The 24993-nt window shown below is 48.3% G+C and overlaps 1 protein-coding gene and 1 non-coding gene across 3 annotated transcripts; one reads left to right on the top strand and one right to left on the bottom strand.

The window, feature by feature from the left end:
* The first annotated feature begins 659 nt into the window (after positions 1–659).
* CD34 (CD34 molecule) lies at positions 660–24744 on the top strand. Of its 2 annotated transcripts, none has more exons than XM_070396467.1 (8): positions 660–859; positions 11110–11292; positions 11965–12218; positions 13792–13872; positions 21502–21652; positions 21903–21955; positions 22274–22438; positions 23162–23281. In XM_070396467.1, exons 1-8 carry the CDS (start codon positions 781–783, stop codon positions 23174–23176), a joined length of 981 nt encoding a protein of 326 aa, XP_070252568.1. In that variant the 5' UTR covers positions 660–780; the 3' UTR covers positions 23177–23281. The 2 variants fall into 2 exon arrangements, with proteins under 2 accessions (XP_070252568.1, XP_070252566.1); XM_070396465.1 differs by lacking the exon at positions 23162–23281 and adding an exon at positions 23288–24744 and having other exon boundaries at positions 661–859.
* Positions 10629–10734, bottom strand: LOC138996547 (U6 spliceosomal RNA). The gene has a single exon (XR_011468825.1). It is a non-coding gene; the product is annotated as a U6 spliceosomal RNA (small nuclear RNA).
* Positions 24745–24993: the final 249 nt, after the last annotated feature.

Genomic DNA, 24993 nt, shown 5'->3' on the forward strand with positions numbered 1-24993 from the left:
GATGATGGTGACAGGATCTAACCATGCGGGAAAATATAGTAGGGCTGGTCCCAGGAAGAAACCTTTAAATGAACACAAATAGACAGTTCTTGAAGGGGGAAAAAAATGAAAAGAAAAAGAAAAATGGACAAGGATGGTTTGGACGGCTAAAATGCATAATGGCAGCCACTTATGTGTCCTTCTCACTCATTATGCTTCATTAACATGCAGCACAGTCTCCAGCTGCCTATCACTAAATGCGCCCGCTTACACGTGGTAAGTTTTACCTGATTAGCAAAACGCTCACACTTGGAAACTCAGGTCCTCACAGAAGATTCCTTCTGCAAGATTGTTCTCGGCTTAAAACTTTAAAGTAAAGAAAAGCAAAAAGGAATAGAACGCCAAAAAAATATATAAGAAAAGAAAAAGGAAATTTGCTCCTGCCCGGGCCACCGGCACGGCTGACACAAAGGGGTTAAAAGTTAAGTGGAAGTGAGCTTGAAGATGAGGCCTCTACATAAACTGGAACAAGGCATCTGGGGCCCCGCACAAACCTCCACCTTTTTTGGCCTCGAAGGCGGCAACCCCAGCCTCCCTCCCCACGTCCTCCGCCTCTGGGACCGCGCAGGGAAGCTCACGTTAGTGGCAGCCAAGGAGAGGGGCCGGCCTTGCCAGGACCAAAGAGGGAGGGGAAGGGAAAAGCGAGAATCGCCCACCCCGCTCCCGGGAGGAGGGGCGGGCGTCCGAGCGAGCGAGCCGAGTCTCGGGCTCTGTGCATCTCCCGGGAGCCGCGCGGGAAGGATGCTGGGCCGCAGGGGCGCGCGCGCGGGGCGCGGGATGCCGCGGGGCTGGACCGCGCTCTGCCTGCTGAGTCTGCTGCGTGAGTACCCGCCGCGCGCGGCCGCCGGGCTGGACGGGGAGGGCCGAGCGCGCTCAGCCCGCTGCGCGGAGGGCAGGGACCCTTGCTTCCATCCAAGCCCCCCACGCCCAGGGCCGCTCCAGGCTTCGGGGAGCGAGCCCCTCACCTGTGACTCGGCGGGGCTGGGACGGGCAGGGGAGGCGACCACGCCGCGAGCGTGCACTAGCCCAGGTGTTACCCCGCGGCGAGCCCCAGGCGTCCCGCAGTGGGACAGCGCGACTCGCTGGAGTTGCCTCTGATAGGCAGCCCTTTGAAGGTGCTGGTGCCCCTTCACGTTACCAAAGGTGCGGAGCGCAAAGTTGCAGAGAAGGGAGGAGAGAGGGGAGGAGAGGAGCAGCCGAGTTTTGCGGCTGATGAGTGAGAAGCAGCCGAGTTTGGGGGCCTGAGCGTGTCGCGGGGAAGGGGGCCAGGCGCCCACCCAGCCCTGGGACAGGGGGGAGCCAGAGTTAGACGTTGAAGGAAAGGGAGCAAAACCACCTGGGACGAGGCCGCGGGCGCAGCGCAGGAGGCCCAGGAGGCAGGCTGAATTAGGTGAGGAGGGGAGTATGGAATGGAGAACAACCCGTGCGAAAATCCTTGCATCGGATCGCAAAGTGAAGTTACAACTCGCTCTTCCGACACCCACACCCATTCCACTGCAGGGAAGGTGGTGGTGGATGGAGTTTGTTCTCCCCGCTGCCTCCCTCTCCCACCACAACTCCTCCCTCAGGCACCAGCTCAGGATTGTTAGGTTTGGGGATTTTCCTTCCCTGCCCGCCTCCTCCAACTTCTAAAACTAGTGGACAGGTCAGAAGACTAGTGGACGCGTCTCCTCGTCCATAATGCTCTGATTTCTTAAGTTCTTGCTCTCAATTTCCTTAAAAACACACAAACAAACCCCCACACTATAGGGCACTCCGTAATTATTCCTTTCATTTGGGGATAGCATTCTCTATCTCATTTCATTGCACTTAGAAGGTTTTAAACACTGTAACTTGTTCTCCCTTTTGCTCAAGATTCGGTTCCCAGGGCTCCCAAATCCCTACTCTTCCCAAAGGCCAGCCAGCTGGGCCCCACAGAGTGGTCTGGGCCAGCTAGCTGGGCCCCCGCTCGCAGCCTCCTTTGTGGTCCCTTTCTGGGTCCACCCAGTTGGAGAGCGACTCATTCTGGGCTGCAGGAAGCTCTAAGTTAGGCTCTGGGTTGACCTGTTTGGCAGCCCCAGACTTGCCCTTTGGGGCAGGGAAAACGCTATCCCTGAGGTGCGCAAGCCCTAGCGAGGGGATCCCCCGGGGTGAGCTGATCAGAGGCTCTGATTCAGATCAGATGGTCCTCGGCTTTGACTCCACAGCTTGTGATGATGACCTGGTCCCGGGCCCACCCTTCGCTTATTTCCTCAGCTGGCCCGGCTCAGTCTCGCCTGCAGCAGTGGAGGTGGGGGGAGCAACTTAACCTCTTCAAAACCTCAGGCTGACCTGTCGAGAATTTCAGTCTGGGGGTGAGGGGATGGGGCATGCATCCCGATCCTCAATCTGGCCAGATTGCGCGGGCCGGTTTGGCACCTCTATGCCTTTCTTGAGAACTTTCTAGGGTGTGTTGTTGTTTTAAGACTCGGAGTCGTTTTCTGTCCTGGGGATATATTGTGGAGTCCATGAAATGAGTGACTGCACCTCGAAATGCTAACAACGGGGCGTTGCAGAAATTCTGGGCTATTATTACTGTGACGTTTAGAGCAGCAAGGGGTGCTGTGGCTTTCTCATCACCCGGACACAGAGCTTTGTTCTGAGAAGTTCTTTTTCCCGTCCCTGGAAGAAGTTGGCATGGGGATGGGCATAGCAGCCAACCTAAAGTAGACTTTCTTTGTTGGAAATGGAGTGGCTCTGGATGGCGGCGAGAGGCATTGCCACACCAGCTGGGAAGAGGAACCCCCTTTGTCAGACTCAGGGTTTCCCTCAAGCCCTCCGTGGCCAGTCCCACCCCTTCACATTCCTCTTCTTCCTTTGAGTCCTTCTGTGCCTGCAGACCCCACACCCATATCCTGTCTGGGGCCACATGTAAGAGGGGGGAGAAAAAAGAAAGAAAAGGGAAAAGAATTTTATCAGATATTTTCCAGAGGAGAGAGGACTCCACCCTTTGAGTCTCTGCCACATGGTGACTGAGGAGGAGCAGCCTGGGGACCTCTGACTAATTCAGTGGCCCCCAGTCCTCTTCCTTGTAGGGCCAACCCTGCTGGCACAACCTATGCAAACGCAAGCCTCCTGCAGCATTCCTGCTTGACAGATAAAAACAGGCCACCAGGGCCTCCTTTTCTTATCCCTTTGGCTCCACCTCCTGGGAGCCTCATTCACTTATCCTCAACTCCTTCATTCTCTGACTCTTTGTCTTCAAAAGCTCAAGGCAAAGGGTGCCAAACTGCAGCTGATAAACTTCTGCCAGTCTTACAAAAACAAATAAAAAGGAGGAATAAATTCCACTCCTTATGGTCTCACGGCCTGATTTCCTTTAGACCCTGGGCAGGCAAGCCCGGGCTGACTTTCAGGGCTGGATGGTTACCCAGCTCCACCCTGAGGGTGCCTGGGCCTCCCTCTCTTATGGACTTTTCTTGATCTAACGGCCCAAGTGTGGAGAACTGAAAATGTGAAGGTATGGGAACAGAACAAAAACACCACCCTCCAGAAGAAAATGCTCAGAGGCTCTAGGGCAGAATTTCCATATTTTTCTGGGCTTTGACTTCTCTCATGAGAACATTTTCTTGCCTCCTCAGCAAAGAAATAAAAGCACATTATCTATGACTTTTAATCCCCAAAGCCCCCGACTTTGCTAAAGGGAAAGACGTGTGCATCTTGGGGGATGCATCCTGGGACCTACACGCCAGAGCCCACCTGGGAATGAGTCACTCCCCTTCAGGTGTAAATAAAGGAAAGGCCTTTTGGCTTAATTGGAAAGTCTGCTATTTGTTGATTGGGGAGAGTTGGGCGTGGACAGAGAACCTATCACTGACACTTACAGGGGAACAGCATCTCTAGATAGCCAGTTCCATTGTTCAAGAAAATTCCTTAAATAGTCTTTGGATGAGACAACCTAGACCCCCCTGGCCAAATTTAGGAGGTGCAATTCTGCAAGAGGTTGACTCACGGAGCATGATAGAAGAAAGTGGAACTTTGTATTAGATGAGCCTGAGACAAAAGGCTGAAGTACTCCAGAGTCCAAGCAGAGAGAGAGAGAGAGGAGGGGAGTGCCTGGAACAGTGGAGGGACAGTGGAGGGTGGAAAAGACCTGGCTAAGAGACCTTATGGTACGATGTGGATGTTTAGCACCGTCGTGTCTAGAATTTCAGTTTTGTCATCATCTCTTTTAGGCTGTGCTATAATCTCGCCCCAGGCTCTCAGACCTTCAGTAAGCACAGGGTAGCCTATGTTAGCAGTCTTCCGGGGAGAATAGAGGAGTGGGTGCTTGGCTAGCCCACTATGAAGTAGTGCAGACCAAGAATTGCTGCCAGCGGCCTGAGGATGGGAAGGCACAGATCTTCCATCCAGGGGTCAGTGGCAACCAGGAAAATGCAGGAAGAGGTGACTGGGAGAAATGTAGGCCCAGAGAAAGCTCAGGATATTGGGGTTCCACAGTAAGTGGATGGGGTCCAAGACACATCATTTAAATAGTAAAGGGAAGTCTCAGTATAGGGGGCACACTCAGGCCACAGACACTTGGTTTAAATTCAAACCTTAGCTCGGCCTCTGATGTATAGGAAGGGTCAGCCCAGCTCTTTGTTCTAATCCAACGAGGCCCAAACTCCTGGAATCGATAACAAGGATGCTTCCTGAATGCTTCCAGAAAAGATGGGCGGCTCACCATCTTGCAGTTCATTCCATCTTTTAAAAACTAACCTCATTATTTTAAGTTTTTCTTTGTCTTGCAATGAAATTAGCCTTCTTGCTATGTCTAGTCATTCATCCCAATTCTATTTTTTCTATTAATTCACAGAATCATTCTGATCTTTCTTCATGACAATGCTTATCGACCTTTCTAATCACCCCACTAGATTATAAACTCCTTGAGCACAAGGATGTATTTAAATTCTAATGACGCTCACCCCTAATAGTGGAAAGGAATCTTCTCTTATTTTGTGCTTCCCACAGCACTGCGCATGGTCCCTTGTACATCACTGGTGCTTATGAAAAATAAGAATGAATAAATAAGTGAAATGTACCTTGAAGAAAGTTATTTACTCTCCCTCCCAAATTCTTCTTTTCTACATCGGAGGTTATAGGAAAGGGCCAGATAGTAAATATTTTAGACTCTCAAGGCATGGTGCTCTCCGCTGCATATTGTATTTATTTTATTTTACAACACTTTAAACACATGAAAGCCATTTTTAGTTTACTGGCCACGGTATAAACAGCCCATGGGCGGGATTTGGTCCACCATCTGTAGTTGCCAACCACTGATCTAGATGAAATAACAGTAGGCCCTCAACCATAGGACTTGGTTTCTAGAACTCTCCTTATTCTGGTTAACTTCCCATGGACACTCCCTAAATTAATAAACTTCCCCTTAAAATATAGTCTCAAATGAGACCCCTCTACCTAGTGGTGGTTGGTGTGACCGTACCTGACACAGTCTCCATTCAGTCCAAGTGTTTATTTTGAACTCAGGACTGTGCTAAGCGCTCTGAGTAAAACAAATGAGTAGAAGAGACAGTCTGGCACTTGAGAAATGTACAATGGAACTGAAGTGGCAAGACCTCTACTCAGGAAACAGCATACATGATTTGTGCTCCATAAGTGATGGAGGTACATGTCCTAAGGTCTTGGAGAAGCAGAAGGAAAGGGGCCTACACTGAAGATAACCACTATTTTTTGATGTTTGCCAGATAGATTAACTGCTTTACACCCCTTTCCTCCTTTGTTCCACAAAACAACTGGGAAGTAGGGACTATTTTTATCCTCACTTTACAGGTGAGGTTTAAAGAGGGGAAGAGGCCGGCTGGTGTGGTTCAATGGTTGAGTATTGACCCAGGAACTAGGGAGTCACGGTTTGATTCCCAGTCAGGGCACATGCCCGGGTTGTGGGCTCAATCCCCAGTGGGGGGCATGGAGGAGGCAGCCGATTTATGATTCTTTCTCATCCTTGATGTTTCTACCTTTCCCTCTCTCTTCCTCGCTCTGAAATCAATAAAAACATATTAAAAAAGAAAAACATAAAGAGGAAAAGAGGCTTCCCAAGGCCCCACTGCGGAGCATGGTGCAGAAGCCTGCCTGCTTCCATCAGGGTTTGAGAGCGGAGGCTGAGCTCTTTGCTTCCAGGCTCTGCCGTCTTCTCGTCAGCTCAGGAGTGGGCTCCCAGAGGAGGCCCCTGTGCTCCTTCTCCCTAGGACTGCATCTCTATGAGTTGAGACACCCAGGAACTCCTCCAAGAATCTCCTGGTGGGCTGGCTGCTAGAATTTGAAAGAATGGGCCGACTGGGGCTGACTGGCTAGGAGGTCAGAAAACAACACCAGCAAAAAAAAAAATAAAACTAAGCGTCTAAGAAAAGTAAGATCAAGGACAGGAAAACCCAGTCTCCTAAGGTGTGGAAATTGAGTTATTTAGGTAGCCTTTCTGAATTGCTGAGGATTTATAACCCCACACCTACCCCCCTTTAAAGAGTAACAATAGCTTCAATTTACTAGTTATATGTAGAAATCTTATAAAAATGTATTTCAGACTCTTCTGCTTCCTTAAGTGTACCAAAAAAATAGGACTTTAACCTTCATGCTTCAAATATATCATGAAAATAATTTGGTCAAGGTACAACTCAGTGACATTCTAATGCTTATGAAGGTGTATGTATTTATTTACTCCTCCCATAAATGATTCCAGGCTAGTGTGTGGGTTTTGATACTCATGTCTGTTTTCCATTTATTTCCGTTTCTTCACTTTTAGCTGCTGCTGCTCCTTATTTATTGTTTGTTTCCAAGGGTCTCTTTTTAATTTTTAGCTTTAGCTAATATATCAAATAAGCAACTTGAGAGTATTGTGTGTAAAACAAGAATAATTGCCTCTGAATAAGTGCCTGTAAGTTAAATGTGACTTTTACTACATCAATTTTGTGACATCTAACGTGGCTTCGGAGAATCCTCGTATTGCCAACTCCCTGAGGCCTTTTCTTCTCTTGCTCCATGTCGAGAGTTGAGATCACATAGCATACCGCGGGTAGGCCTTCAGTGCAGGCCCCTTTCCTTCTGCTTCTCTAAGACCTTAGGACTTGCATCGCCATCACTTACAGAGGACAAATCATGTAAGCTGTTTCCTGAGTAGAGGTCTTGCCACGTTATTTCCATTATAAATTTCTTGAGTGCCAGTTCATAAAGATGGACTGAGAAGTAAACAAGAGAAGATAGCGTTTCCTTCTATTTGAAGTTGTGCTCTCATACGGTCTGGTGGAGGCCTGTGCCTCCAGTCTAGAGTGGAGTGGATGGAGTGCAGGTCTTACGCATAGCTTTTAAGAATCTGACTGGTAGGCTGCTGTCCCTCCGCGCAGAGTAAGGGAGCAGAAGTTCAGATAAAGAAAGGTCAGCATCGAAGGCTTAATGCCATGGGTGTGTGGGGGGAAGTAGGACGCAAAGAGGTCTGTGGCCCGTCTTGATTCTTATAAATGTCATTTCTTCAAGACCCCAGTCTCTTCAAGGGAACGAACTCTATTAAAGGGTCTCTAGAGACTGTGAAGCCAAGAGACTCCCTCACTGATGGTCCCTGGATTGCAGCACCAGGCCAGGATCGTCTCCCAAGGCCCTGCCGAGCTGCCCCCTGGCCCTTCACCAGCTTATGCGTCGCCTTTCTGTTCTCCATCTCTATTCAGCCCCCCAGCATCTCCGAGGCTTCCCTGCTCACCCTAGGCTCAGAGACATGGATGTGAGGTTGGGGTCCCATTGCCATTTGCAGATGGATCCTCAGTGCTTGGCTGAGGGGTGGGTGGGAGAAGGCGGCGGCAGCCGGGAGCCCGACCCTAGTGGATTGGTAGCTGGCCTGGGCCTAGGGTTGCTTCACTCATCTGGCACAGGCACCTCTGTCCTCAGAACTAGCAGCAGGTCTCTGGACACATCTGGAAAAGTTCAAAACTGTTTGTCTGGGTGAAGGAGGCCCTGGGGGTGGGGGGGTTCAAAAGCATGACATCACCTCAGCCAGGCCCAGCTTCCTTCGGGAAGAGAAAAGGGCTGGGCCAGGCTGGGCCAGATGGGATTCCCAGGAATGGATGTATTGGAGGGGAAGAAGAGGAAAGGGTGGGCAGGAAGAGTGACGTCAAGGGGGATTCCAGCGGTGCCTTGCAATGTACCTGGAGAGGATGGCTTCGGTTCTTATCACCTGCCCCCTACAGTGACTCCATCCCTTAGGGGCAGATTGCTGAGAGGGTCTTACTGAAGGACAGAAGACAGAATCTGCTTCTCCGTCTATTTCATTTTGTTAAACTCACTCCCTACCTAAGCCAGACAGGAGCCCCCCAGTTTTCTTTCCAGAGAACGGAAGATGCCTGCTGGTCCTGGGAAGTTTGGCCTCCTGAGTCAGCTAAACCTCCACGGCCCCATTGCTCCTCGCCACGCATGAACTATGCCTTTCTTCTCTGCCCAAACCCTGGCGATGCGGGTTCCCATCTCTGAAAGGGAGAGAGCGGTATTACTCTGTCCTCCTGCTCACCTGCCACCTAGTATTAAGATGACGGTTGTCCTTGCCCTTAATAGCAGTCTTCTTGCGGCAGGTTGGGGAGGGAGGCAGATATGGGGCAAGAGAGACTTGTCGCCATCTCTAGGGACACATTCTTGGCCCCAGGTTAATTGCCTTAAAATTGAAGACGAACTTCCCTCCTGTTGCTGAGGGAAGGGAAAGGTGTTATTCGACGTTGCTTTTTCCTGGAAACCTTGGAAAAAGGCGCACCTGGCTCTCAATCGGGAACATTTAGAGACAAGCTTTGGGGACCCTCAGGAGCCTCTCCTTGAGGATGTACTGCTGGGTGTGAGCCCTGGATCTCCAGTCCACCGCGGACATGTACAGGGTCCAAGCCAGGAGTACAGTGGAGGCCCACACACTACATGTCTAAACACGTCAAAGTTATAAACCGAGCCAACTGACTGATAGTTAAAATATCGTCTGTTCTCCTACCTGGGAAAACATACCTTCATGGCCACCCGAAAGGCCAGGTTGGAATGTGAGACTCTCACAGTCCTGGAACTCAGTCCCACAATGTGGCTGAGCAAGAAGAGGTGGCCCTTGGTCCTAGCCCACCCCTCTTTTCTCTTCTTAACCATGACGCTGGCCCGCACCATAAGGGATCTTCCATGCATGCAAGGGTCCCTCCACCCGCACGCTTATGCTCTAAGCCTTCGCCCTGCAAAGAGCCACCCCTCGGCTGCCTCTGGGCCTGGCGGGCGCACACTCTGGTGCTGCAGCTCACCCTCCGAAGGATGGGCTGGGAGAGAAGGCCCGTGCGGGTCCTCCAGTGAGTAACACGTTCTAGGACTTCTGGCCCCCAATGCAGATTCTGGAAGGGAGGCTCCGTCTCTGTGGGCACCGTGGTTGGAGGGCAGCGCAGGGCGGGAGGAGGGACAGTGTGGGCTCTAAAGCTCAGGGTCCAGGCAGGAAGCGGCTCCTCCCTGGGTCTAAAGATGGCACTGCTGGCTGGGAACTAGGAAACATGGAAGGGCAAGCACCCTCGTGAGGATCTTCAGAGAATAACTAGATCCAGGAACATTATACCAGGGGTCCTCAAACTACGGCCCGCGGGCCACATGCAAATACAAATATTGTATTTGTTCCCGTTTTGTTTTTTTACTTCAAAATAAGATATGTGCAGTGTGCATAGGAATTTGTTCATAGTTTTTTTTAAAACTATAGTCCAGCCCTCCAACGGTCTGAGGGACAGTGAACTGGCCCCCTGTTTAAAAAGTTTGAGGACCCCTGCATTATACTGTAGCAAGTTAACATTCATCTCACTGATTCTCCCAAGAACCCATGTGAGGAAAGAACCCTCACTTCAGAGATTTGTAAACTGAGACGCGCACACACACATGAAATTGCAGAGTTACTGGCAGAGCCAAAACTAAACTCTCCGTCTGCATCTGATGAGAAATCAGGCCTGATGTTCTCCAGTTCATCAGCTAGATTTCTAGGGCAGAGCTTCCTGAAGGAAACCTTAGGGTTGCTGGCTGCAGTTCTTCAACCAAAGGAAAGCAGAATCGGTTTAAAGGCCATGAGGGAAAGATTGCAGGGAGTTTGGGGATGGGAAAGTCTGGGAAGAAGAGAAGAAATGTAAAGGGATTGCGTAGAGGATGGTATGAACGTAGTGATTGTTCCAAGAATTAATATGGTGGTGGATGGAGAGTGAGAAAAAGAGAGGATACGTTAAGAAAGGAATGGAGATATATCCTCCCACATTTTAGATCTCTGTAATATTTATTCAGGTATACTTTGATATTTTAATATTTTACTTAACATGTTATGAACATAGCTTCACAAACTCATATTGCTATAGTTTTCCCATATCTTTTTATGTATAATGATTATGTATCTTCGGTGCATATGACATTTATCCTATTGTAATTCATTTTAGTTGTTTGCAACTTTTCCCTCCTGTAGATAATCCTCCTATAGATAATACTCTACAAGCCACTGGGTGCATACAAGCTTTTCCTTCCCTATTTCCTTAGGAAAAATCTAGTCGTGGGAAGTTAGTTTCCTGCCCAGGAGGATGTTCTTGTTGCTGTCGCCTTGCCATGGGTGGCAGGAGATGTTCTAATGCTTCACAAATTCGCATGTCATCCTGCGCAGGGCCCATGCTAATCTTCTCGGTAACATTCCAATTTGAGTATATGTGCTGCTGAAGCGAGCACAGGATATTCTGGATGGAAATTGAATCACACCCTGGCCAGTTCTCTCAGTGGTTAGAGCATTAGTTGAAAGACCAAAGGGTTGCTGATTTGATCCCCTGGTTGGGGCATGTGTGGGAGGCAACCAATCAATGTGTCTCTGTCACATCAATGTTTCTCTCTCATTCTCTGTCCTACTCCCTCCCCTTTCTCTCCCCCAACCCCCAACTCTCTCTAAAAATCAATGAGAAAAATATCCTTGAGTGAGGATTAACAAAAAAATATATATGTAGAAGAAGAAGGGGGGGGGGGAGACGAAGGAGAAATAGAAATTAAATCAGATATCATGAGGCTCCAAGACAATTTAGGTTCTGACTTTTCCTCCTTGTTTCCCTATAGCCTCTGCATTCACAAATACAGATAACTTGACTGCTGTTGCCACAGAGCCATCTACTACAGAAATGTTTTCAACAGTTCCTACAAATGCATCCAACCAGGAACCCATAACACAAAGGACTCATGAAAGTACCACCCTCTACCCTGTCTCTCAGAACAGCAGTGGGACCACAGCAGCCATCTCAGGTAAAAAGTGTTTGTCTTGGGTCCCAGAGGGATGCTGCTGGAGCTTGGGTAAAGCATTAGGACATTTGCAGACCGCCCTTCCTGCCCCTGCTGACCCCCATAGAGGGAAATACAAGCTCCTATAATAATGGCTTGGGCATCTTGTTTAGGATACCCTGCAGTAAGTTCTAGATCATTCTTCCTCCAGTGACAGCGTCCTGAGGCCAATGTCTTGGCAGCTGATCCTGATCAGTCATGCTCCTTGTACCTCTGCTCTCATGCTGAGTTGGGTTTAGTGATGAAACAGGACTAGATGAGAACTCCTTAGAGATCTCTGACCTCTCCTGACTGAAGGAAGGTGTGTACGGCTTCAAATTGGGGGTCTTTGACTTCACTGGAGTGGACCAGCATCCAGTTAAGTTTCAGAATCCTGAGGGAATTCTAATACACCTAGATTACAGCTATGGTTCCAACAGCTGGCTTGAAATGAGTTCAGTAAGGGTTAGGCCATAAAGTAACTCTTAAATCCCCAAATTCCCTCTTCTGGGTTGAAGACCATGCCAATGTCATTATCTGTAAGGTCTTCACTCATGACAATGAACTGAAATGTGTGTGTGTGTGTCTGTGTGTGTGTGTGTTTATGTGTTTATGCAAATGTGCTCAAATGCACACTTGTGTTTTGGTCTTTTCCAGAGTCTACAGTCAACTTTACTTCTACCTCTGGGATCACCCCAGTTCCTGGAACCGTGAACTCTTCTGCCCAGACACAGACCTCTTTAGCCACCATAGTGTCTTCCACCCTAACCAACTTTTCAACATCAGAGATGACCTTGGAGCCCAGCATGTCACCTGGAAATATTTCAGACCCAACATTCAATAGCACCACTCCTGTGGCATTTACCATTGAACCCAATACATCCTTTTCTTCTACCCCAAGTACCATCAAGGTGTGTGAATTAGGCCAAAAATGGCAGATTTCCCCCTCATTTCATATATATATATGCAAGCTCTATACTCCCCTTAACAACTTCTCATCCCAATCAGTAAGATTTGGGTCATTAAGAATTAGCATGGGTCCTGGCCAGTGTTGCTTAGTGGTTGAGTCCCAAGCACTGAAAGGGTGACAGTTCCATTTCCATTTGGGGCACATACCCAGGTTGTGGGTTCGATCCCTGATCAGGGTGTGTATGGGAGGCAGGCAACCGATGTTTCTCACATCGATGTTTCTCTCTCTCTCTCTCTCTCTCTCTCTCTCTCTCTCTCTCTCTCTCTCTCCCCCACCCTCTTTCCCGCTACTTTAAAATCAATAAAAAGAATTAACATGGAAAATATGCAGCCTACATATTGCTGGAAGGGGTAGAAAGAGGGAGAGGGGTGGAGTCAGGTGGCAAGGCTGATCTGTGCCATGGGAATTGCATTTCTAAAGAGTGGAGATTAAAGGGGATTCTCTGCGATCCATCCAATCCTCGCTGTTTTTTTCTAGTACCTCTTGGCCTGGGCTTTGACTAGGGCCCCATTCCCCTTTGTACACATTTAGAAACCATCTTTCATGGAATGGGGCTGTTTTTCCCAAAATGCTTAGGGCAAATACCATTTCCTCTGTGTGAGAGGGTTTGGCGGAAATGCCAGGCATAGAGAGGCAATGAGGAGTGGAACAACCAGGGGTGGTGAGATCACCGGCCCTTCTCAGCCCTGGGACTAGTGACTGGCAACAGCTCTCAGCACGGAGGGTAGAAAATATGAGGCCGGGGCACCTGGGAGCGGGTGCTGGGGGGCCTGCCTGGCTTCTTTTTTAAAGGAGCTAGAAAGGAAGCTGGACAGTCCTCGGGGCCAGGAGGAAACTGAGCCTCGCCAGGATCTCCCCGGCCCCCCATTATCTGTTTGCCTATACAAGGGGAGGCAAAAGTAGCTTTACACTTGTGAGTACGCAGAACATATACTTTATTCTTGTATTATGATTCATTGTATTATTTTTGATATGACAACTGTAAACCTATTTTTGCCCACCCTGTATGGCCTGACGGCGAGTAAATGATTCACTGGAGGAAAAACAGCCTGCCCTGCCCTCTCCTATCGCTGCACAGTGCGTGCCAGTGTTGACCAAGTTTGCAAATAGCTGGTATCTGCTGGGACCGGCGGTGAGATGGAGGAAGAGAGTGAGGCTGTCATAAAGCTCTAGTCCTCTAACAGATTTTTATGTATTTATTTTATTTTATTTATTAAATTGATTGGGGAGACATTGGTCAACATAAACATACAGGTTTCAGGTGTGGGTTTCTATGTTATAAGATCTGTATATTGCACCATGGGCTCACCACGCAGAGTCAAATATTCTCCCGTCACCTTATATTAGGACCCTCTTTTCCCCCTGCCCCCACCTCTTCCCTTCCCTAATGACTTTTTAAAATTCTTTTCTCTGAAAATCTCTTAAGACTGTACTTCACAGAAATCAAACTATAAAAGCGGTGGGGAAGAAATGAGAGGCAAAGATGCTGGCTTATTTACTTTGTTTTAATACAGGGAGAAATCAGATGTTTCGGAGTCAAAGAAGTGAAATTGACCCTAGCTATCTGCCTGCAGCTAAATGAGACCTCCACCTGTGTAAGTCAAATCCCCACCCCCATGCCTTGCCTTCCCTCTCCCCTCCTCCCACAATTCCTTCTCAACCCCCTTAAACCATTTGTACTAGATGGACTATGGTGGGGTCTTAGCAAGGTCAGGCTACTTCCAAAATGAGCTTTGCATTTAGGGAGTAAGAGGCCCCATCTGGTGGACAAAGAAGACAAAGATGATTCTATTTAAATGTAGTTTTTAACCTCCTCTGGTATAGTCTCTGTAGTACATTTAATATATATAGTCAGATTTAAGTTTGATTTTATATTAAGAAAGTCCTTCATGAAATATAAAATAGTCACCTAAAATATTAATTTCTTTATTATATTTATTTACATATAACTTTAGTCCATATAGAATTTCTTTTTCTGTAATGCTGTGTTTTTCATATAACCATTTCCCAAACATTATTTCTTTCTTTGTTGATCAGAATGCCTCTTTTAGCTTATATTAAATTTTTATATGTCACAGGGCATATTTTGACAGATATTTTATTTGTTCAGTTTGTCTTTTTTTTTTTTGCCTGTTATTTTTTTAGTTATTATACTTTTACATTACAGGACTTTTAATATTTAGCCAGGCAGGTCCTTGCTCTATGAAAAATGAAAAGTACTTTTTATTCTTTTAGAAAAAAATTTAGGAACATCTTGTCAAGATTTTTTTAATTAAAATTTTAATTGAAACTAAAATTCATATTTTTTCTGTTCTTATACTATTCAGCATCTTGGTTTTTTTAGTTTTTTAATATTTTTCTATAGGTTTTATAGATTTCTTAAATTTATCTGTAATATAGACTTATTATGTATTACAATTAGTTATTGTTGGGATATTAGAGTTCATTGAGTTTGGAATATTTATCTTGAGGTTAGCCATTTTGGTTAACTTGCTTATTAATTCCAGGAGCTTTCTAGTTTATTCTTTTCTGTTTTTAAGGTAAGTTATTATGTGACCTTCCACAATCTGTTGTTTTTCTGCTCATTTTTAGTAGTTATGCCTCTTGTTTGAGTTTCATGTCTTAGTGCATTGGTAAGAATGTACAGCGTGGTGTTCATTTTTAATGATATAGTAGACCTCCTTACTTTGTTTCAATAAACCTAGTTTCCTGACAGTAACAAGGCTCTGAGTGAAGGATGGGATGACAGGAAGAGTGGTATTTACTTACCAAAAAAAAACACCCACAAAAAAAGTTTCCTTATAAGTTAAGAATTCATTTAAAGGATCCATATATGTGATGTGAGGCATATGCCGACCCGGAAAGGGATAGGAATTGTCTGTGCTGTAGAGCGCATGAAATTACTTATTTTGTCTGTTCTAACTACTGACATCTACCTGTGGTTATTAGGTGGGTGGTTCTGACTCACAGAACTTTTAAAATTATACCTTAGAGAATTAACTTAGGACTTTTAAAAACAAAATAAATTGTGAAGACGTAAGTTCACACAATGGAATAACTAAGTGCAGTTTGCAAAAGAGCTAACTTAGACACGAATATAAAATGCTCTGTGTGTTCCTGATGCAGACTTCCAACTCTACTCATTAAAAAAAAATGCCAAATCCTTTGCTAATTCTAGCTCAGGAAAATAATCATCTTCCCCCGCCCCCCCCCCCCTCTTTTTCCCTATCATCTTGGTTGAACGCTTATTTTCCTGTGCATCAGGGGTCTGTGCCAGAATCCTCATTCTTTGTACCAACAATTTAGAGCTGATTGCATAACCTTCTACATGTCTGTCCATTTCTCTTCAAAGTTCACGTTTAACGAGGATCATCATAGAAAACAAGTGCCAGGAACTTCCTGCCACTCCAGAAATAATTCCTCTTACGTTGCTATGACCTCTTTCAACCTGTGGTCTTGACTGTCTAGTCCAGTGGTTCTCAACCTTGGCTGCACATTAGAATCACTAGGGAATCTTTTTTAAATCCTGATTTCTGGGCCTCATCCTCCAGAAATTCTGTTTCTTTGTTATGGGGTGAGGCTTGCAGCACAGCTGAGAAGATCTGCCCTCTCCTCTGAGATGTGGGGAGGGTCCGTATCAATGTGGAAAGAGAGCAGCTCCCCCGGGATTCTAAAGAAGGCTTCTGCTCTGCTTGCAGTGAATTAAGTCTGCGGTAGCAACAGTGGAACGCTATCGTTTCCCTGGCGGGTCTACCACTGTCGATCCCCCTTCCTTCCTGAGGTTCCCTCCTCCCCAGACCCTAAGCAGCAATGCCTCCTACGATTCCCCAAGGCCGTTTTCCTCAGCCAGCCATCCTTGTTCTGAACGTTTAGCCACAGCTCCTGCTTGTGTCCCAGATTCCTTTTCCTTGAGTCCTACATGATGGATCATCAGTCGGTTCCCAATGCTGATGGTGCGGTGTTAACTTTCCTTAGGTTGCTTTGTACTTTTGGTGTCAGAAGGCCTTATGGTACTGGTTCTAACCATGGGAAACTTAGGTCCTACTCACAGCCTAATGAGAAGCATGAGAGTTTGGATTCCCCTAACATCACGTCCTTGAATACGTAGGTAGTGCTGGCAGGCTCCTGCATCTGTACTCCCAGGAGAGAAATGCACAAGCATTGTTCTCAGCCATTCAGATTCTCGTTCTGCGCCAGTACCTACTGAGTATCCCGCGTGTTAGCTCTCGCTGTGTGGATTCTTTCGGCTTGTCTTCCACACATGCATTCTGTAGACATTTGTATCCCAACCACCCTTCTTTCACTCCCCATCCTTCACCTCTAGGCACACATTACCTGTATGATCCAGGGAGAGGAAGGGCGAGCCCACGCTCTTCTCAAGCACCTGGTACCACAGCTCAGAACCCTCATTAGCAGAACGTGTCACTCCAAGTCTGACTTTCATTTTCTCTGCTGCAACCTCAGGTTAATTAAGGTTTTGTGGTTGTGGCTTCTCAAATTGTTTCCAAAATGTGAGGTTACTTTATTCTCTTATGCCATACCCATTCTTTTCCAGGAGAATCCACCAAAAAAATATTTTAATGGCAGTAAAATACACATGACATAACCATATTTATGTGTACAATTCAGCAGTGTTAAGTAGAGTCACCTTGTTGGGAAGCCAATCTTCAGAACTCTTTTCCTCTTCCAGAACTAAAACTCCACACCCATTAAACAATGCCCCATGCTCCCCTCCTCCTAGCCTCTGGCAACCACTATTCTACTTTCTATTGCTCTGAATGTGATTACTCTAGGTACGTCATATGAGTGGAATTATACAGTATTTATCTTTTTATGACTGGCTTATAACACTTAGCATAATGTCCTCAAGTTTCATCCATCCTGGAGCCTGTGTCAGAATTTCCTTACTTTTTAAGACTGGATATCTTTTCCCATTGCATGTATATACTACATTTTGTTTTATCCATTCATCCACTGATGGACTCTTGGGTTGCTTTCATATTTTGGCTATTGTGAATAATGCTGCTATGAGCATGGGTATACAGATATCTCTTCAATGCCATGATTGCATTTCTTTTGGTTATATAACCACAAGTGAAATGGCGGATCATATGGTAATTCTATTTTTAAATAGAGTTTATGTTTTCCATAACAGCTACACCATCTTACATCCCCATCAACAGGTCAAAAGGGTTCCAATTTCTCCACATCATTGCCAACACATGTCATTTCCTGGTTTGGTTTGGTTTGGTTTGGTTTGGTTTTATAGCAGCCATACTAATGGGCATGGCTACTATCTCATTGTGGTTTGGGCTGGCATTTCTTAACAATCAATGACATTGATCATCTTTTAATGTGTTTATTGGCCATCTGTACATCTTATTGGAGAAATCTCTATTTAAGTCCTTTACCTGCCAATTTGGTTTTTAGAACGACCTTTCTTTAGAATCAGATCTGTTTGTACGGAGGTTTTATTTACTCAGCTAGCTCACCTCACCCTTATTCTGTCCCATTGACTTCATCGGAGGCAGATTGCACATCATATCCCCAGCCCACGCCTTCCTTGCCCTATGCCCAAACACGAAAGGTCAGTTTCCATGCAGAAAAACAGCTTACAGATGGAGGACTGATGAAGACAGTGTGTTTCTTGGAAAGAGCCTGGAATCTGGAGACAGCCTAACTTCGTGCCCTTGGTCAGCTGTGCACTTGTTGTGTGACTTGTAGCAGGTCCTTTAATTAGTCCAGAACCCATATGGACATAGAGGTTTTGCCTGCATTTTCAAGCTCACTCCAAAGTAGATAAAATTATTGAGAGAGAGAGAGAGAGAGAGAGAGAGAGAGAGAGAGAGAGACAGACAGCACTGGGAAATATCTTAAAGGTCATTTAGAAAAATTCCTGTCCTTCTCTCCCTACTGTAATGCTTAGCATGCTTCCTTGACAAGTTAAGAGTCCTTGCAAAGTTTGAGGGTGCTACTCTAGAAAGGTTGGGTGGTTTTATGATTGTGGTTATTATTTTTGCAAAGAAACTTGTGCAAGCAGATGTAGTCGGGCGCTCACAAATCGGATTCTCATGAGCGAAATGGTGAGGCGGTGGCCTCCTCCTGCCCCCTCTCCCATGATGTCTGCCCACAGCCTCTCTTGGGGAAGGATGTTTATTTCAAGCATCCGGAGAAGCATTGTGCTTTGTTCAGGATCCACCTGCTCGTCTCCAGGCTCAAACACAATTCACTGATGCCGAGTGGGAGGCTGGCCGCCGTTATTCCCTTGAATTTAGTCCAAGAAACCAAGCAAGGGGCGGAGGGACTGTGTGAAGGACAGACCAGTTGGGATGCTAGGTTGAACAACAATGCACTTTTTGTTTATTTGGTGCTATGCTTAGTTCAGTCTGGGTTCCACGTTATGTAACATACACCTGCTCCCACACTAAGGAGTCTTACAGTCTGGTCAGAGAGAAATGACAAAAACAATAAGGCAGAATATGATTAAGCATCAAAGTGTGGATTCTAGATGGCAGAGTACATAAGGTATTGCTATTATTAATAGTAATAGTAATGGCTGCCATTTTTCCAGTGCCCCTGGGGGTTTCAAAAACCTGCTGGGCACTCTTCATACAACACCTCCTTACTCACCTCAACAACTCAGTCTTCAGCTAAGGACCCTGACACTCGGGCAAACTGCATGACATGAAAGAATCTAGTCACTAGCAGAGCAAACGTTGATGCGCATTCTGAGGGGAGGTAGGACCGGCTTCAGGGAGGAAGTGGGATTTGGAGGGATGGGGAATCCAAGGGAGAAGATCGTGTTCTTCATTCTCCTGCAACTAGGCCTGTGCCAGTCACAGGCTCTCATGCCCCTGAGCTTCCTCATGGGGGTGCCCCCAATCAAAGGCCTCTGCCCACTGGCTCCTCCTCTACACTTTCTGCCTATTCTTCAAGGCCTACATCGAGACGCTCTGATAGCCCCATGCCAGATGTGTGCTCACCCTCCTCTGAACGCCCATAGCATCTTAATTGTACCTTTCTTTGGTAAACCAGGTCTGTGACCTCTTGGTCTCTTTTTGCTTCTGTTTCTTCATCTATAAAATGAGGAGAATGACAGTACCATTTCATGGGGTGATGTGAGGCTAAATGAATCAATATGTGTAAAACACTTGAAGCAGTGCCTGGGACATAGTCAACTTCATTTATGTTCATTGCCATGCACACAAACCCGGAGCTTGGACATGTAGGATTCATGCTACTCTCCCCCGGCCCACGCACATACACACCACATGACACACGCACCACGTAACATACGCACCACGTGACACAGGTTTTCACACAGCATCGTCTATTCAGGGCTTGATAAATGTCAGGATCTGATTGAGGTGCAGCTTCTTGGACTCAGCTGCTTGAAGATGGTGCCACCTCACTTGACTTGTCTTAATTGTGCAAGAGCCTGTCCCTCTGCCCCTCGCAGGAAGGAGACATATTCCAACCAGAGACACATCAGAAGCCCAGCTATCCAGCAGCACTTTCCTGCTTTTCATTCCAAAGGCGTGGTGCTAGGGAGGGTGTAGTGCTCAGGGAAGCCAGGTGCGGCTCTCAGAAGGGACATGGGCCTCAAGAGGAAGGAGACTACTGAGAGTGTCCAATGTGGTGTCCAGGCTACCTGTAGCAAGGAGCCAGATTTTTCCAGAAGCAGAGCCTCTACCCAGGACTTCACAAGGGAGACCTGCAGAATTCAGCCTTCCCTGAGGGCTGAAGCAGCCCTGGCCCGAGAGTCCATTTCTCTGAGACCTCAGCTTCCAGAGGCCTTCCAAGGCCGCCGATGGACTCATCTCTCCGTGGCTTGGAGGTCAGCGAGGCCTGCTCTCCCGGCCTCATCCAAGCCCAGTGGGTTTCACTCAGCTCCCTAAAACTCCAGCTGATGGAAGCAAGCTGGGGCCTGAGGCCAATCTTGACCTTGCCTTGTGCGAGAGCAAAGGAGCCTGGGTTTTCCTGCCTTGGGCCAGGGCAGTAGGAAAATACCCAGGCCGCCGTCCAAGCGGGGAGGGCCCTCTGGCCTTGCCACAGAAGCAGTGCTGCCTACAAACAGGAAGCTTTCTCCTCCACGTAGGCTCAGTTCTGATGGCCCTCACACGCCCCAGCAGTTTTCCCCTAACAGGAAGGCGGTCAGAGCTGTTCAGGCATTTCCTCCTCCGCCATCTGCCATCCGGACAGAGGAGTCCTGGTTTCCACTCCTTTCCTGTGCAGGGGAGGCCACTCTGATTGGAGGCTGCCGGCATAACCCGGGGGCACTCGAGAACGGGGTGTTGGAAGGCACAGCCAGGGCCCGGGCCTGGCTCACTGTTGAAGAATTATCAGAGTTTATCTGCTGAGCCTGAGTTCCTGAGTAGGACTCAGTTCTTCAGTCTGGACCAGTCAACAGCCTGGAGGAAGACCTCTGAACCTCGAAAGCACGGGCTCCAAACTTAAGTTTTAATAAATATTTTTATTGATTTCAGAGAGGAAGGGAGAGAGAGAGACAATCATTGATCGGCTGCCTCCTGCATGTCCCACACTGGGGATGGAGCCCAAAAAGCAGGCATGTGCCCTGACTGGGAATCGAATCATGACCTCCGGGTTCATAGGTTGATGCTCAGCTCCTGAGCCACACTGACTGGGCAAGGGTTCCATACTTTTAATGGGAAAGAGGGACAGGCTTGACAGAACGACCATTTCCCTTTGCACCATGACCTTTGTGAGACTCCTTGGAGAGTAAGAGTGAAGGGACCCAGGATCCTGCCGAGTCTATAGTCATAGATTTTGTCTCCACTCCTCACCCCTCTTGGCCTTTTCCTAACATTTGGAGCTACTCTAGCCTTGAAACAAAAAATTTTCTCCTCAGTATTGCACTATTAATATTTTTTGTTATTGGAAAATTCTTTTGAATTTACTTTGAGTAGTATATGTGGGCAGGGACAGTCCTTTTATAAATTTGTTCTCTGGCATCTTACACCTAAGACACTAATAGATACACGTTTTGGTACTGAGAAGTTTGTTTCGTGTCTTTTTCTTATTGTTTTGTTCACATAGTTCGAGGTGTGTTGTTTTTGTTTTGTTTTGTTTCCAGTTGGAATTTTAGAAAAAAAGGGATCCTTCCTGTGGAGGATTTAACCAGAATTATTGTCAAGACTCTGGATGCAGTTCAGGGCATAAGAGTAATTTCATCTCTTGCTCGTTCTTTTCCTTGGTCTTCCCAGGAGAACTTTAAGAAGGACAAGGGAGAGGAGCTGACCCAAGTCCTGTGTAAGAAGGATCCGGCTGAGGCTGGGGCCAGTGTGTGCTCCTTGCTCCTGGCCCAGTCTGAGGTGAACCCTCGCTGCCTGCTACTCGTCTTGCCCACCCAGACAGGTAAGGGGCACGTCTGTCTTGGGGGTGAGGAAGGGAGTGGGGCTGAGGTTAGAGGATGCTGGGGAGAAATCAGGCATCATAACTCAGAGAGTTTAGGGGCTGGGGGGCAGGGCTGGGCTGACTTTGGGAGAGGCCATCCTGAGATGAGCCACCCTGGCCAACAGAGCATCTTCTAAAACAGCTTAGGAGGACAGAGCAGGCTGGGCTGGCTCAGCTTCTAGATTCAGCGACCCCCTGTTTCTAATTCTAGAACGGACCAGCAAGTTCCAACTTCTGAAAGATCACCAATCTGACCTGAGAAAGGTAAGTTCTCGAAGATGATGGGTTTGGGGTGTTTGCTGGAGTAGGGGAGAGAATAATGATCCTCTCTAGACTTCCCATTCCTCCCTCGCCATCCTTCTCCAACAATCTTCACCTTCCAATGCTGAACCAAAATCTCACATTGCAGCTTGATGAAGATCTGTCAGTCTGAAATCCTATTTAAGAAATTCCTGAGGTCCATGTCTTCCTGTGTTCACCCACTGTTGGGTCACACACACGGGTCTAGTGTGGGCTGGACTCCTTTCTACAACCCACATCCCACAAGTGACTAGGCTGTCTGTTCTGTGCCTTCTCTTCCAGCTGGGGATCCAAGACTTCACAGACCAAAGTGTGGAAAACCACCAGCGCTATACCCCCAAGACCCTGATTGCACTGGTCACCTCGGGGATCCTGCTGGCTGTCTTGGGCATCACTGGCTACTTCCTGATGAACCGCCGCAGTTGGAGCCCCACAGGAGAACGGCTGGTTAGTTCTGGGGTCCAGGCCACAGGAAATGAGGAAGATGGTGGGCTTCTGGGGCAGCCCATGAATGTCATGTCAGGGGAGGAGGAATACCAGAAAAGGCACTGTTTGTGCCCTTCCACAGGGATAGGCCAAGCCTACACATACCCTGTCCTTGGATGAGTCAAAACAAGATGCAGGGTGGGCCAAAAGTAGGCTTACAGTTGTTTGTATATTCACTAATGCAATCATTAAGAAATAATAATAATAATACAAGAATGGGCTCTGTGCTTTGTGTACTCACAACTGTAAGCCGACTTCTGCCGATTGGGGAGGGGGACTGACAGGGACCAGCCCACCTCACTGTGGTCGCAGATGGTCCCTGCCATTGACTTATTCTTTTCACTGGGATAGTTCATCCGGGCACGACCGGAGCAGCCTGCTGAGTCAGCCACTTGCAAACAGATTACGTGGCCACGGGTGCCACGTCGCTCACAAGGGGGCATGTGGTGGGAAAACGTACCTTTAAAAAAAATTTCTTTTGGGGGGAAAATCCCATTTTTGACGTGTTCTGGATGAGGAAGGAATGGCTGGGGTTTGACTGGTGGCCTCTGGCTGGGGGAGGGGGTTGGGGGAGGGGGGGTTGTTACATGTCAGGGAGCCGGGTGTCTGGGGAGCCGGGTGTCTGGGGAGCTGGCTGCCGGCTGGGTGGTGGTGTGGTGCTCTCCTCTGTCCTTTCTCCTCTAGGAGCTGGAACCCTGATGGCTCTTCCTGAAGAAAGGAGTCTGCACAGGCAGCCGCCCCCCTCCCTTCCCCCACGGGGCCTCACTCCCCTGCTTACAGATAATGCTCCTTTATTTATGCACCGTCTAGGGGGAAGACCCTTATTACACGGAGAACGGTGGCGGCCAGGGCTATAGCTCAGGCCCGGGGGCCTCCCCTGAGGCTCAGGGAAAGGCCAGTGTGAACCGAGGGGCTCAGGAGAACGGGACCGGCCAGGCCACCTCCAGAAACGGCCATTCGTCGAGACAACACACGGTGGCTGATACCGAACTGTGACTCGGCGGGGTGGGGCGAGGCGGGGCGATGTCTGCGGGGAGGGGGCCCGCCCTGCCGGAGGTGCCATCCCTCGCCTTGTACCCTTTGCCACTGCACACACCTTCCACGGCCATTCCTGGGGCCCTGCCCTGCACCATAGAGGGGTTCTCTCCACCTTGGGGAGCGGCAGGTAACTCTTCATGCATTCAGCTCCCTGAACCCAGGCCCTGGGCTCCCTTGAGGAAGGATGTGACGGGGAAAAGCCAAAGCTCAGAGAAGCTTCCAGTCGGGGTGGATGATCCTGCAACCTTCACACTTGGCCCCTTTCCTCTCCCGCACCTCTGCCTCATTCTGGGAACTCCCGGGAGAAAGCGTGGGCTTTTCTGGGCTACAATTTCCTCCCAGGAGGCCTTGCCTTTTACTGTTTCTTCCTTATATTTTCTTCCTTTGCTTTAAGGAAACCAAAGCAGCTCACTACACCTGCTCTTTGTTATGATATAGCCGGACACCTTGTCGTCTTACACCATGTACCTTACGCCCCCTCCAAGTCCCTGTGGCTCCTGTCACCTGCTTCCCTCTTGCTCTCCAAGGCTCCCCCGAGCTCTGCGGTCCCCCCACCTCTGTGTGCAGAGGCCGCACAGCTTCCTGGCTGAGCCTGGACCGGGGCTCCGAGTTGTAGAACAATGTCTCTGTTTGGGAGACGGGATGGAGGTGCATGGACACATGTGTTCCCACCCATGGGGCCAAGTGGAGGAGAGCAAACAGCTCAGTGCTGGTCGTCCCGGGACCTCCCAGAGCCTCTGCGTGGGCTCCTTCCTCCCAATGGCCAGAGTGGACAGGAACACGGGACCACATCGCTGAGCCAAACCCCCTGACCTATGTGCATCTCAGGAAGCCTCTTGCTCTTAGGCGAGGTCCTGACCTTACCCTCTGATCTCGATGGCTTCCTCCTCCCCTGCCCCCCGATTCCTGGGATGGGCTGTGTCCTCAGGCCCCCAGCAGGCTCCCTCTGTCCCTGTCTCCCCCACCCTGACCCCCTTCACTGCTCTGCACCCCCTGGTGGTCAGGGTCCCAGGACAGCCACCAGAGGACCCTCACCACAGCCACCTCCTCTGTGGGTGACCCAGGTCCTCATTTTTGTGGGTTTTTTTTCCAGAGGGGTGAGCAGGGATCCTGATTTCAATGACGGTTGGAAATAGAACTTTCCAGAGATAGGATGATTGGGTAGATTTTTTTTTCTCTGAATAAAGAATGGTGTGTAAATACTGTAATTAAAGTAATAGTGAAACACATTTTTCTGTGGCTCTGACCCAGCTGGGTGTGTCTGAGTGCCAGAGCGGCCCGTCTCTCCATCCGATCCGCTGGACTGTGCAGTGATGTGTAGGGAGGACCATCTCGGGACACAGGTACCCACCAGGATGCGGCCCCTTGGGATAAGCCTACCCACTACTCCTGTCTCTGGAGTTGGGGGGGGGGGGGAGACGGGGAAGGCTCACAGGGACGCTGGACATCTCTAGTCATGGAAAGAAAGACTGACCGGA

Source organism: Myotis yumanensis, unplaced genomic scaffold (assembly GCF_028538775.1).
Source record: "Myotis yumanensis isolate MYYU_CA2020_CCGP unplaced genomic scaffold, mMyoYum1.0.hap1 SCAF_17, whole genome shotgun sequence".
NCBI lineage: Eukaryota > Metazoa > Chordata > Mammalia > Chiroptera > Vespertilionidae > Myotis > Myotis yumanensis.